Raw genomic sequence first — 13,613 nt, forward strand, 5'->3', positions numbered from 1 at the left:
AACAAATGGTGGTCAATGATAAATCTATTCAGTTATCTTGGGAAAAATTGAGTAGTCCTGGTTTAGTTGGTGATCCACAGTAGGTAACTCTGACCTACGACGATGCTGTGGTCAAATTTTACAGGTGATGGGGATCTGGCTGTAATCTGGAGCACGTGCAGTAGTGGGAGTTGGGCATGAAGCCCAACTTTTCTTTTCCCCTTGCAAAGCTGTTCCGATGGGGTAGCACAGCTGACCTACGGTGTCAGCACTGTGGTTTTTGGAGTCCTCAGTTTAAACTCCTGGTAAAGCTTAAAACTTACATAAAAGTTTTGTTTTTTTTAAAGAGTAAGTGTGTTGGCATGTATCTATCAGCCCTAGAACTAAAAGTAAACTAAACTCAAGTCCCTGTTTCCCTGAGTGTAAGTTCATTATCAGTCGTGGCTGCTTCATGTGCCTAGTAATAGCAAATTTCATGTATAGTCCTTGAGAGCCACATGAGCCGTTAAGTCATTCAGTATTTCCTAGTTGAACTGCAGTGCATGAACTGAAGTGGCCTCCCTTTGAGCCCCACTTAACTAGGGGCTGGCTGTGCTGTGAACTTCACTGTGACTTAAGTATCTTATTGGCAGTGATTTTCTTTGTCGTCTTTGACTCCAGCAGTGAAAAGGCTGGAGGGTGATTGTACTGCTTGGCTTCTTGTCATGGATAACCCCCCTTTTCAGCAGAAACGGGGAGGGGGGGGGAATAGGAGGATGGGCTAATGTCTTTTTTCATTGGCTAATGTGTGTGTCTTAATCTGTGCTTCTGACAACACTGTATATTCTCATCTGGCTGTTTTAGTACTTTCCAAGATGTAAAGGGTGTTGTCAGGAACAAAAAGGTCCGTGATTGTCTTCACACATAGCCATTTCCTTGGGACTCCATTGCACTTCACTAAGTGCCTTGAGGAGATGGGAGCGTGAAACCTTGTTGACCGATTTTGTTTTTAAATCTAAATACATGCTTGTTGAAACATGGAAAGACAAGGAAGTCTCCTGAAGGTCCCAAAAGTTCTTGTTTGCTTTTAGGCTGGTTTATAAGCTAGTTTATAAGGTGAGTTTGCTAGTCGTGGCCCACCTGAAGGAGAGAAGAGCAGGTGATCTGCAGCTCACTGCATGCTTGGTTTTTTTGCACTTTCTTGTGCACCCCTTAGTTCTGCCCAGAGACTTCATGGTACCCCTTTGACAGCACCACCATGGTTTTGAAGGTCTGGACCGAAGAGCCTGTAGGTCATCACTCTGCACCGTCTAAGTCTGATGGAAGTATGACAAGGGAAGCTCCCTCCGTAGTTGGCAGTCACTTCCCCTGGATGCCTTGGGTGTTTCCAGGTACTCTCCATTCTGCAGCCGAACTCCCCCAGGCTCATCAACCACCTTCCTCAGCTTTCTTTTTCTCTTGGGAAGTTCAGTGACAGGTTTCCAAGCACAGTTAATGGCATAGTCTGGTCTTCACAGTGACCACATGTGGCTGGAGCAGCGGGCTGCCCTGGCCAAGAGTTTGACGGTGTCACTGGCCACCCAGGGTGGTCACCTGCACAGGGGCAACCTGGCAGTCCCTGGAGGTCCCCTTTGGGAGGGGGGTGCGTTTCTGTGTCGTGATTGCCACCTGGTGGTCACCAGTGAGACGCTGTCCCCTCTGATTGCCACCCTGTCACCCCGACTGCACTGGGAAGGAGCAGGGAGGAACTAAGGGTTCCATGAGCCGCTGGCGATGCTCTGAGTGTCCTGCTGTGCTCCCTCCTGCATGTGAAGTGATTTTACCGTGGCAGTGAAATGCCATTTAACTGTACCTGCTTCAGGTAGCAGGAAAGCAAAATAGCTCTAAAATAGTATCCTTTTCCAGATAATTATTACAAGTACTGCCATGTACAGTTATTTTCTGGGGACCTTTTTTCAGTGTTGGAGTCCAGGGCTGTTTGGAGAACTAGTCCAGACATCTCTACACTGTTGGAGATGGTTAAGGCAGAATCCTTTTTTTTTTTTTTTTTTTTTTTTTAGCCTCCATGTATGGTGATGGATGAGACTGTTAAAAACTCCTCAAACTAGTAGTAAGATGTTGAATCACTGATTCTTTCTGTGTCACACGGAACTCGTGGCTATTCTAGCTCAGGGCCTTGGATAATTGGTCAGTCAAGGTGACAAGATTTGTCACGGCATTTGCAATAAAATGAAAGACTGCAGGATGTTCTTGACGTTCTTTCCGAAACCACCCACGTGGCTTGAATTCCTTTCATCTCTGGCATTTTATTCTGATTTTTTTAATTCACGAATGTATTTGGTGTGAGTGGAAATGACTAGATACCTTGGGTACCTCACTGTAAGGCTTGAAGGAAGGTGTGATCCCCAAGCGGTGTAGCTCTGTTGGAAAAACACCTTCTTGTAGATGGGACTGTCTCTCAGGAAAGCCGCATTCCCTCAGCGCAGCTAATTCGTGTACTGCTCTGAGGTGTGAGATACCTCCACCTTCATGGGGGGCACCCTCCTGCTCTTGCACTTCGATGGCGGGTGGCCCAGCAGCTGAAGGGAGGCAGCTCCGGGTGGGAGTGGGGCTGGACTGCAGTCTTGGCGCCGTGGGTTCTCATGACGCGGCTCGCTGTCTCCATGACGCTCAGCCCTGCAGACATCTCACCATCTCCACTAGCACCTTCAGGCTTTATCAAGCCTGTGCGGTGTTGCCTGCAAGCTCTGGGTGGTGGGAGCATCCAGGTGGTATTCCTTGCTGTCCCCTCTCCTGCTGCTGTACTAGCTTTCTCTAGGAGGGGTGGCTTATTCATGTGTAGGATGTTCTCCTGCTGCTGAAAGAAACCCTCCATGTAGGATGATGACTGGACGAGTCTGCTCCAGGAGAGACTGAGTAAGATTGTTAAGTCCCCATGGAAGTTATTCACTCCCATTTGGGAGCCTGCCCGGCTTTCCAAAGGAAACAAGCCTTATGTAATTACACTTTGTCTTTTTGGAGAGTTCTTATCATATAACCTTTGAACACGTTGGTCAGTTTCAGCTGAGGCTGGGGAGTGGAGAGGGCTCGAATGTTTGTAGAAATGGGTGGCCAAATAGATGCCACCAGTGTCACCGTGAAGGGCAAGATGGCAGCATGAGTGTGGCTCTGCCCCAGGCGCACAGGCATGGGAGGCCAACCCTAGTGAGTCTGCAGCTGGGAGCAACTCGATGTTCCGGCGATGGCTAGTTTGGACAAACACCCTGTGCTGGGGGCTGCCCAATGCCCCATCCACGGCACATTCCCATCGCTGTGTGCTGCCACCGTCTTTGACATCAGTCTGAGGGTATTCAAGGAACCCTCTGGCATGCTCTAATGCTCCCCCATCAGCGTCACAGAAAAGAAATGTTTACGTCTGTAACCATTATATTTTTTTTTTTTACTTTTCAACATTTGGAAAAAAAAAGACACACACGCAAGCCTGGGGTGTCACAGACACCGTGACTCCCTGGGAGCGAACGTCTGACTGCCGCTGGGCCCTGTGCCTGTTGTTGTTTATAAGCCTCTTGAACTATTCTTGCTGCCCTCGGTGGCTGCGGAGCCCCATGAGTGATTTTACAGCCTGGCTGTTACTCCCGGGCCGTCGGTGATCCTATATGTGTTACCTTTGATCACATGCTGTCCTGTCAGATTTTGCTCTGATGCAAGTCATCATGTCTGTGTGACTGTAACATGGCCCCAATTAAAGTCAGTTGTACACTTTTTGTTTCAAGGTACTTGGAAAATGTTCCCTGGAACACTGTAAATCAAATGTTAATTACTATTAAAAAAATATTAGTCCTATATCAAACCTCTGGGTAAACCCCTTATGGTTCGTAATCTAATTTCAGTAAACGGATCAAGAGAACATGGGTTTCAAGACTGAGCTGGAAAGCACTCTGGCATTTAGAGGCGCTTTCCATGACTTGTCGTGCAGGCGTCCAGCCGCCCTCTTGGTGCATTTCCCAGCCCTGCCCTTCCAAGAGAAAGGGCACCTGAGACTCAAGCCCTTGCTGTTTCTTTTCGGTAGGGCAACATGTCCTCTCTTTTCCTCTTGTTTTTTTTTCAACCCATCCTTGGTGGTGCTGGCAGGCTTGCGGACCCACGGGCTCGTCCTTGCTCAGTCCCCCAGCTCTGCACTAGACGTTGGAAATGAAGTGGTGATTTCTCTGGCTTATTGTTACTGCTTAGAGAGAGGGAGATAAAACTGATGCCTCGTTTATTTACGTTAAAATAAGGATCAGGCTGGGACCAAGCGGCAGGAACAGAGAACTCGGCCTCGATGCCAAATGCGCGCATATTTCTGCCATACAGTTTGTACATAAAATTGAAACAATGGAGGGAAATATCTTTTTATCCTTGTTTTCATTTTTATTTTAAAGCTAGGCAACGTGAACTCTACAATTTACCGTGCCGCGGAGCGCGCAATCCTTTCCAGCGTATTACGCCATGTGACAGGTTTATTGCGCAGCCCTTCCCATTGCGAGGAGAGCAAGCTTTGCTCCCATAAAGAAGATGGGCTCGCTTGCGCTGTGCGGATGGCGTTTGTTCTGGGGGTTTATGGCACATTTGAAGCCCTGAGAGCATCTTGCTCGTCCAAATGACAAGTGCTCTGTTTTGGCCCCAATTTAGGAAAGCAATTAGTGCCTGTTCTCACTCATTGGAATTAAAGCAGAAGGATCGATATAATGATTGTGTATTTTATGCAGTGGAAAAACACTTATTAGAGTGGCTGGTTTTGCCCTGTGTTATTACCCCTCTCACTTGTGTCATATTTTGATGGATTTGCCTTAATTTCAGTTGTAATTTTCTTAGATCAGGAATGTTATCTCTCTATTGGCTGTAATGTCCCATTTGCCCTAATGGCAGTATATTAAAAAAATGATAATAATTTATCTCTGTGTCCTGTAGAGCAATCTGGGGGGTGAGAAAGGGGTCAAGGAGAGCCACCACCATGGGACATAGATTCTCCTGTAGTATTTGTAACCAGGTAGGGAGGGAACAAACATCCCACTCCTTTGGAGTCCTGGTTTGCACACTGTGTCCGGAGCCGAACGCTTGTTTAACACCAAAGTGCTCAGATAAACGCGTGCTGGGTTTGCACTGGAGCAGATGGAAACTTTCTCTAAGCATAATAGCGCAGCAGCCTCATCCACACATGTGTGGAATACTTCATCAAAGACTATTAGCATGTGGGGGACAGTTTCCCCTGTCTGTGACTTGCTTCTAGGTTGTTGGCTGCGCTCCAGTTGGCTCCTGGTTCAGAGGCTTCTGCTAAGCTAGGAGAGGAGGGACAAACTACTGGGAATGTTTAGGTCCTGGAAAGAGCCTGGCAGATGGTTGGAAAGATGATCTGTGGGCATGTCCAAGTGCGTGACTCCTGTAAGGAAGGCAATACGGGTTCTTCACACCTCTCTCTTCATAGGGCATCAGTTTGCCCAGGCAGAGATGCATATCCTTTGGGATGGAGAGCAGCGTGCTGAGCTCCCTGGGAGCTGGCTTCTGCGGAACTGTCTGGGATCTGGGGGGAATCTGTTCTCCATTTCGGGTAGTAGGGGTGAGTCACCTTTTTCAGTGGCAAGGAGAGGAAGGAGGATCTCAAGGGAACCAGCCATGTGTAAAGCTAGAGCTGCTTGTGTGGAGGGCTGTGCTTTTCTAATCCCTGTTGGATGTATTTTTTTCTAAAATTCGACACTTTCTTACCTCTACAAAAAACTAATAATATAAAATGTCTCCTTAAAATGCAATGCATGAAAGAGTCTAGGGTACTGTCTGGCTGGTGTTTTGCATCTCCAGCAGACATAAGTCATGGTATGGTCTGAATGCCTGCTACGTCCTGTGCCAAAACTGAGGGAGAAGTGGATGGGTGAAAGAGTATGTTTGAGGGCTCAGCAGCCTCTCTGTGGGGACAGTAACAACGCGACAGTAGTAATTATACACTTAAAAAAAAAAGCATCCCTTTCTTTCTTTCTGCAGGCAGTTGTCCAAAAGTCTTGGGCAGGCCGGGGAGATTGAGCCGGAAACGGAAGGGATCCTGACAGAGTACGGTGTGGATTTCTCTGACTTTTCCCCCGAAGCACTGGCGTGTCTTCCCCAGGGCCTGCCCTGGGTTATCCCACCAGGAGAGCTGGCCAAAAGAAGAGATTTAAGGTAACGACAAAAAGCGCGGTCTGACGCTCCTTCTTGGGTTGGTGCAGGGTTCTGCTATTTTGTTTTGCTTTCATCGCACTTTGAAAAGGCACTGACTTTATTATGTGTACCGTATTACATGTTACCTGTGCTAGCATGGAAAGAAACTGCTTTTGAAAATACCTACAAACCTGGAAGATCAGTTATTTGGAGAAGTATTTTGTGAGGCAAAGAAGCTTTTTCTCAAAAGAACTATTGAAAACTGAAAATTCGGTGTTTGGCACCTCATCTGAAAGCTTTATGTTTTTGTCTGGAATGTATTACGTATTTTAGTGGTAGTTTTATAGCAGAGATTTTCTGAATGCCTGGCAGATCAAATGATCTTGGACATTGTTACTTTGAAACTTAAGCACAGGTAGAGACTGTCCTGCATTTTCCTGTCTAGTCTCAACATTTTTCTCTGTTTCAAAGAACCGGTGTCATGTGGAGTTTATGACGGCTCTTGATCAGGTTAGCAGCTGGCAAATGCAGTCCCTCCCTGCAGCCTGGCAACTTTGTGCTGTCCACCTACCTCACATTACCCATCCCTGTAACTTAGTGATGCTCCCACCAGCTTTCGGGAACTCCACGGTCTGTTGGGTGGTAGACGCTCTGACATTGCTGGTCTACCCAAGCCGAGTGGATTTGCTACGCTTCCAAGTGTCAGATTTCAGAGACGTCTTTACTAGAAAAGATATAAAGACAAAAGAAATTTGTTTAGAACCTCACTTTGCAATAAAGGAAGGTGCAAGAAATATAAACAATAAATGCATTACTAAGATGATACAGTGTGTTCCACTCCCATCCTTGCTTATGCTCGAGCATCCTGTCTCAGCTGGCAGATTCATTGCTTTCTTGCTTATTGCTGAGGTGAGACAGCGCCATGAGCCTGATTCCTCAAGACACTGCACTGGTGCAAGCACCTGCATGTACGTAGCAAGCTCTTCTCCCTCTTAGTTTATCTGTGTTATTGGCATGGACATCGGCAATTTGAGTGTATAAGCTGATAAACTGCAGCCATTTGTGTCTGTACTTGGACTTCAGATGTTACTTTGGACCTAACCCTGCACTGTAGCCTGCGACCTCCTTACTGCTTCAGCTTTACCAGGTTTCCACTGCCATACAATGGAATAATTCAGGGGAGAATCACACTCCTGATTGACTAGTGGTAACACTCAGATACCGGATCCAGACTGTAGGCTTCAAGTGGCTTCAAAAAAAGCTTCAGATAGTGAAAGCTGCAGCTCAGAAGTCACTGGAAAGTGCTTATTTTTATATTCTTGACTACATTTCAGTTAGCATTCTCTGTTTCTTCTGACCAAGTTCTTTCAAGCAAATAAAGAGCTTGACTTGTCTCCAGTCAGACAATCAGTTTTGGAAGCAAATTCCAAGTGCATTTCTTGTTTTTATTGCTGAATTATTACACTGGGACTTATCAAGGTGATAACAGTTTTGCAGTTAAGCCATTTAAATCCCTCTCTGCCCCTTCACGACCACAGTGCACTCTACAAAGTAGATTTCCTTTTGATCCTCTCAAATATAAACATTTAACAGTCAGGGTTTTTAAGACAATTATTTGAGCTTAATTTTACTAATCCTTTTAATGTCAACTGCCACACCGCTGACTAACTAGTCTGTGGTCTAAAAACATATGGAACTAACATGAGACTCCTAGATACGGAAAGTAAAATACAGATGAATCTTCTTTTCTGTTTCCTCACAGCGAGAGGCTTATCTACCCAGAAAAAGATGAGTTTTATTAGTAAATGTAGCATGAATTGTAGCGGAGTGGACGCCTGCAGTGGGAGTCCTGGCCACCGTCTCTTCTGGTCTCACCCATCGGACCTTAAGAGACTCTTCCTGACAAGTCCCAAGGTGGCTCGGCTTTAATGTGGTATGAAATATTAGCTTTCACACTGTCAGCAATAAGTGCGTTGTGATGTGCAGTGTGGTACAAGTAGCAGTCACGCTGGCCCGGGCTGGCGTCCAGAGGAAGACATCTGGACCTGGGCGTCTGGTCTGGGTGCACATGGGAGCTGTGCCGTGTTTTCCAGGGGAGCTGACACCGTGTTCGGTGACACCTGCCTCTGTGAGTGCCCATCTCTGCTGTTCTTTGTGCGTGTTGCTGTGTCAGGCTCCCCAGGTACTGTACAGTGCTCTGGGAGTACAATATAAGATCAATTACAGTGAAATAAGGGCTCATCTTTCCTCCTCAAGCAGCCATGTTAACACTTCTAAATAGCTCATCCTAATTCGGTTTACACATTGCTCACCTGACTAAAGTAAACATAAATTAGAGTTTGGCTTAAAAATACCTTCATCTATAGTAAATCTCCAGTTCTGTAACACAGAGCTGTAAATTTTCTGGGGTCGTTCCTTTGGGAATTGGAACTGAGACCTGAGCAAGGTCTTGCATTTTCTGGTGTTTCCTCTTTCTGAGGTCACTTCTTGTTTCCTTTCACCATGGGAAACGACCTTTTCCTCAACAAAAGGGAACCTGTCTTCTGCTAACCAGTGTCCCAAGCGTGGTCGGGTCCATGAGTCAGCGTATAGAGCACGGAGGTAGAGGTTCTGCACCGGAGGCATTTGTGAGTGTGGTTTTATAGGAAAGTGAGACAATGTGTTTCACCAAGCTGCTGGGCAAGAGGAGGGAAGGATATTCTGTCTATGCCATCTTGTAAATATATTCCTTGATCTTCCTGCAAGCCTTTCAGTTTTACAGGAAGCCTGTTCTTGCCATGCATAGTCTGTTTGGATAGCAACTGTGATCTCACATACATAGCCTGCGCAGAATTGCTTCCAAGAGATTTTTATTCTTTTTTTTTTTCCTCATTTCTCCAGTAGTGGCTCACAAAGAAAGGTTTACATAATATTTTAATATTACTTAAGGCAGAAAAGATCCAAACCTCGTGGATGGCTTTGAAATCTTTTAGCTGATTTAACACTCTGCTCTGCCACCCGTGCACAGTTTGGCCACGGACATCTGCTTTTTACCTGCATGGGTGTATCTATTTGTAAAATTAGGCAAGTATTTCACGGGCACTCCCAGCTTGCTTGTTTGTAAAGAACACCGAAAACTTCTAATGCAAAGCATTAGGCAAATATTAGGTGCTGGCATCGCATACTGCAGTTGTGTTTTATGGAGAGCCTGAAGTTTCATAAAATATCAGAGTAGCGTGGTTGAGGAAACTTCCCTTCCAGATGCTTTAAATGTGATAATACAGATAGGACCAGAGTTCTCATTTTATTATTCAGGTTGACTGGAATTGGTATTTTTTCATTAGAAGTTTGAGAAGTGTTTGGTTTCTGCTTTTAGAGAAACATTGGAGGATTAGTGTCATAGAGACAAATTTTGATGGGTGCAAAGTTTCAACCATTTTCCGGTTTTTTCCAGTGTCTCAACATGTAATTTTCATTTCCTTGTTTGCTTTGCTTTGCACTTAGTGTTTTGGTGGTGCGGGGAAAAATAGAGCCCCTGAACAGAAGAGGGGTCAGGGCAAAGGAGGAAATGCAAATTTGAAAGGTGGGTGCGGGAGACGGGCTGGAGGAGGAGGCCGTTTGAAGAGGTGTAGCCAGGAATCTAAGAAACCCAAAAGCTATTTCTAAGACTCATTCCAAATGTTTCTAATTTCATTCATATCTTTTTGTTTCCTTTACTGCTTAACTGGGACAAGAAACTAAAGCCAGGAAAGTCCGATCATAGTGGGAAACAAAAACCTAAATATTGGAGAGAGAAAAAAGGCTGTTCTTTGCAAAGCAGTTCTGCCTTTTGCTTGTCTCCTATTGTTGGTGTTACTGTGGAAAATGTATAACATCACTCTTTTGGAAAGTGCTAGAGCCTGTTCAAGTAGAGATGGTTTATATAGTCTAACATGGAAGAACTTGAGGGTATCTATTTCTTTACCATTTGCCTAATAATAAGGGAGCCTGTTGACCTCCGCTGGACTATTACAAATGTGAAACTTGGCACTCAAAATTGCTTGCTCTAAATTTTCCAGTTGCTTTCTCTTTTTCCATTTGATGTCATCCTGCCAACTAGTGATTTTATTATTATAAACAGGACATTGTATTCACTTTTAAGAAGAAATATGAAGCTGGAGGTAAAATTACAAACTCCAGTTTCTCAGCTGGCAAAATACAAAACAATGAGCTAAAAATACTGAGCAGAGAAAGGGTGCTGTGGCAAGAAACTCTGAAATATCTACAAGATGGATGTGGTCTGAGGAGCAGAAACTGACTGACTTCAACTGAGCAGCTCTGAACTCCTGCGAATTGCCAAATGGCTGAGGTTGGAAGGCACCTCTGGAGGTCATCTACTCCAACCCCCTTGCTCAAATCAGGGTCAACTACAGTAGGCTGCTCAGGGCTGTGTCCATTTGGGGTTTGGGTATCTCCAAAGATGGAGATTCCACAAACCCTCTGAGGAATGTGTTCTGGGGTTCAGTCACCCTTACGGTAAAAACATGGGTGTTTTTTTACCTTTAAATGGATTCTCCTGTATTTTGTGCCCATCGCCTCTTGTCCTGCTGCTGGATACCACTGACAAGAGTCTGTCTCTGTCGTCTTTACTCCCTACCTTCAGGTATATTTTCACATTGATAATATCTCCCTGCCTGGGTCTTACCTTCTCGAAGCTGAACAGTCCCAGCTATCTCAGCCTCTTCTTGTAGGTGGGTTGGATGCTCCAATTCCTTAATCGTCATCGAGGCCCTTCAGCAAACTTACACTGGTATGTTGATGTCTTCCTGGTACTGGAGAGCCCAGAACTGGATGCAGCACTCCAGCTGTGGTCTCACCAGTGCCAAGTAGAGGGGAAGAATTTCAGGACTGCATCTCTTGACCTGCTGGCAACACTCTTCCTAATGCAGCCCAGGAGGCTGTTGGCTGCCTTTGCTACGAGGCATGTTGTTAGTTCATGTTCAACTTGTCCATCAGGACCCCAGCTCTGTTTCTGCCAAGCTGCTCTCCAGCTGATTGGTCCGCAGCCTGTACTGGTGCACGGGGTTATTCCTCCCCATGTGCAGGACTTTGCTTTTCCCTTTGAGCTTCATGAGATTCCCGTCAGACCGTTTCTCTGCTGAGGTCCCGCTGAATGGCAGCACAGCTGTCCATTCCTCCCATGAGGCTAAAAGGCCCGGTGAACATCAGACTGGGGGACAGCAAGGATGCACTGCGTTGGCAGGAGACAATTAGTGCCCACTTGCTTCCCTTGCAGGGCAGAGTTAATGAACTGTGCTCTTGCATTAGCGCTGTTTGCCTGCAACGAAGCTTTCAGTTAAAATTTGCATCTTGGTATTTCAGCATGTGATGACCTCAATTGCAACTGACCTACAGCTACACAAGTTATTGAAGGCTGAATTGTAATTTCAGCTGCCCATTCAGAAATGTAGCGTCGTTCCTTTGGTTGCTAAGGGAGGAAGAGTGGAGATGCTCTGCCGTGTCTCTGTGTCCGCTGTGGAGGGAAGCCCTGTAGCGCTGTTTGTAACTGGAAAGCACTGGCAGCAGGACAGTACCTGTACTGGAGTTCTGCCCGCTATTAATTTCTTTCCTGAGGAGTGTTACAGCTGGGAACAGGGATTAGCAGTGCTTATAGTAAAGGTTTGACAGCGCGCTCTTTCCTGTAGATGCCCGAGGAGATTATTGGCTGGTAAAATTAGAGGTGATGGTAAAAATGGCAGCTTTGAGCTGTGCGAGGGGTGTTAGAGGAAAGCAGTCAGCCTCTGAAGCAGATGTCTTTTCAAGGCAGGTGGACGACTTTAGTTAGGAGTGAGTGCAAGTCAGATAAAACATCATTAAACAGCTTGTTTCCTGGAGATTTTCCACTACAAAAAGCTAGTGTTAAGTAGAGCAAGACTTACTCAGCTATAATAGGATATGTAAAAATGCTCTGGTTTCTGACGAAAACTGAGAAATGACTTGTTTAGCAAATGTATAAGCAACATCGCTGCAGACCTGACTGTTATCTTGGCGTGGAGAGGAGACACAAACAGAGCCAGATTATGATCTCTGCTCTCTCACTGAGCTGTTCTGTGACTAATTTAATGTTCTCCACAGGGAGATACAAGGCACACAAAGGATTACTCAGTGGTGTCAAGGGATATCGGATCTAGTCCCTCTCTAGCAGGATTGATTCCAGAAGATGGTGATGATGGCTCTACCTCCTCTGGGTACTTCTGCTGTCCAGGCAGTCTGGGGAACGGTACCCTTCTTGGTTCGGTGAGGAGAGCTCGCATTAGCTCCATCCTCTCCCATTAGCTGAGTAAGTAAAACTGAATAAATACAGTGCTGCTGTCAGGGTGATGTGATTCAGCTCCTTGCTTCTGGTTGGCTTCTTCGGGTCCTCCTCTCTGTTTTCATAACATTTTCTACTACACTATAGCTACAGCAATTGTGGTGACACTGTTTTGTACAAAATGATACATGGTCTTTGCTCTCAGATGCTGTTGTTACCAGTTACTGGTGTACATAGACACACTGGCAACTTCTCTGGTGTTTTTCCTTACAGGAAGGCGCGTGTGGTCGTTGGAAGTGCAGCTTCAAGCGGAATCGGTGGTGTGTAGTTGGACAGGATTATTGTGTTCTGATCTTGTAGGCCATCAAAACTAAGCTTGCTTAGTTAAGAATCTGTTTAGTTGTGGAAAACAGTAATAACTTTTGCAACTAGGCTTTTATACATACAGTCTTGTTCCTGTCTGGCTGCCTATTTTATGGAGAGAAATGGAAAGAATAACAGAGGGAGATGAGGATAAAATCTTAAATCAATTTGAGAACGTGTCCATTTCGCACTGGATTCCACTGGATCACAAGGTGGGCTTTTGATGAGCAGCAGAAAGTGCCCTATCATCTCACGTTCATGTATGCTAAGTGTCCCAGCTCAGGTGTGCCAAATTATACTGCCACTTTCCTGATATCACGGTGCTTTGCTGGTGCCCTTCTCTCGCTACAGGTCAGATATCATGGGACTGGATTGGAGATGAAGGATTCAAGTCCTAGCGTCAACCCAGGTATCTGTCTCTGATGCTGTACATGAAGAAACCCAGAACTTCTTCAATAGATGAGGCAGTATATCCCTGCTGTGGTATTTCAGGGCTGCCTGGTTGTTACAAGGAATAATATTTTCCTTGTGGCTCCATTCTGGGGTGGTCTGAAGCATGCTTTGACCTGGCCATCTGCCCTGAAGTTTTTGGGTGATTTGATCTTTGTTCCCAGGTTACTCTTAGATCCTCACTGTCTAAAAAGAAAAAAAGTAAATCATAATATAGATAACACACATGCAGGTGTACGAGGCAGAGTTGTACTGGAGGTATCACAGCATGGATTAGAAGCGGGGCAGTCTGGAAAAGGCTAACAAAAATATTCTGGGAGATGAAGGATTGATTTACAAAGAAGGATTAACTGTTCAATATGTGTTTGCCAACACTGAAACTAGAAGTTTGTGAAAGATAAAG

The 13,613-nt window shown here is 45.5% G+C and overlaps 1 protein-coding gene across 4 annotated transcripts in view; it reads left to right on the plus strand.

Annotated features, from left to right (window-relative positions):
- The window catches only part of DIS3L2 (DIS3 like 3'-5' exoribonuclease 2), a 193,891-nt gene that overhangs the window by 75,844 nt on the left and 104,434 nt on the right, over window positions 1-13,613 (plus strand). For all 4 annotated transcript variants that reach the window (XM_054204600.1, XM_054204602.1, XM_054204599.1 and 1 more), the window contains exon 10: window positions 5,974-6,147. In XM_054204600.1, the coding sequence (XP_054060575.1) occupies window positions 5,974-6,147 (174 nt within the window). The remainder of the gene's footprint in view (window positions 1-5,973; window positions 6,148-13,613) is intronic.

This window comes from Rissa tridactyla, chromosome 6 (assembly GCF_028500815.1).
Source record: "Rissa tridactyla isolate bRisTri1 chromosome 6, bRisTri1.patW.cur.20221130, whole genome shotgun sequence".
Classification (NCBI taxonomy): Eukaryota; Metazoa; Chordata; class Aves; order Charadriiformes; family Laridae; genus Rissa; species Rissa tridactyla.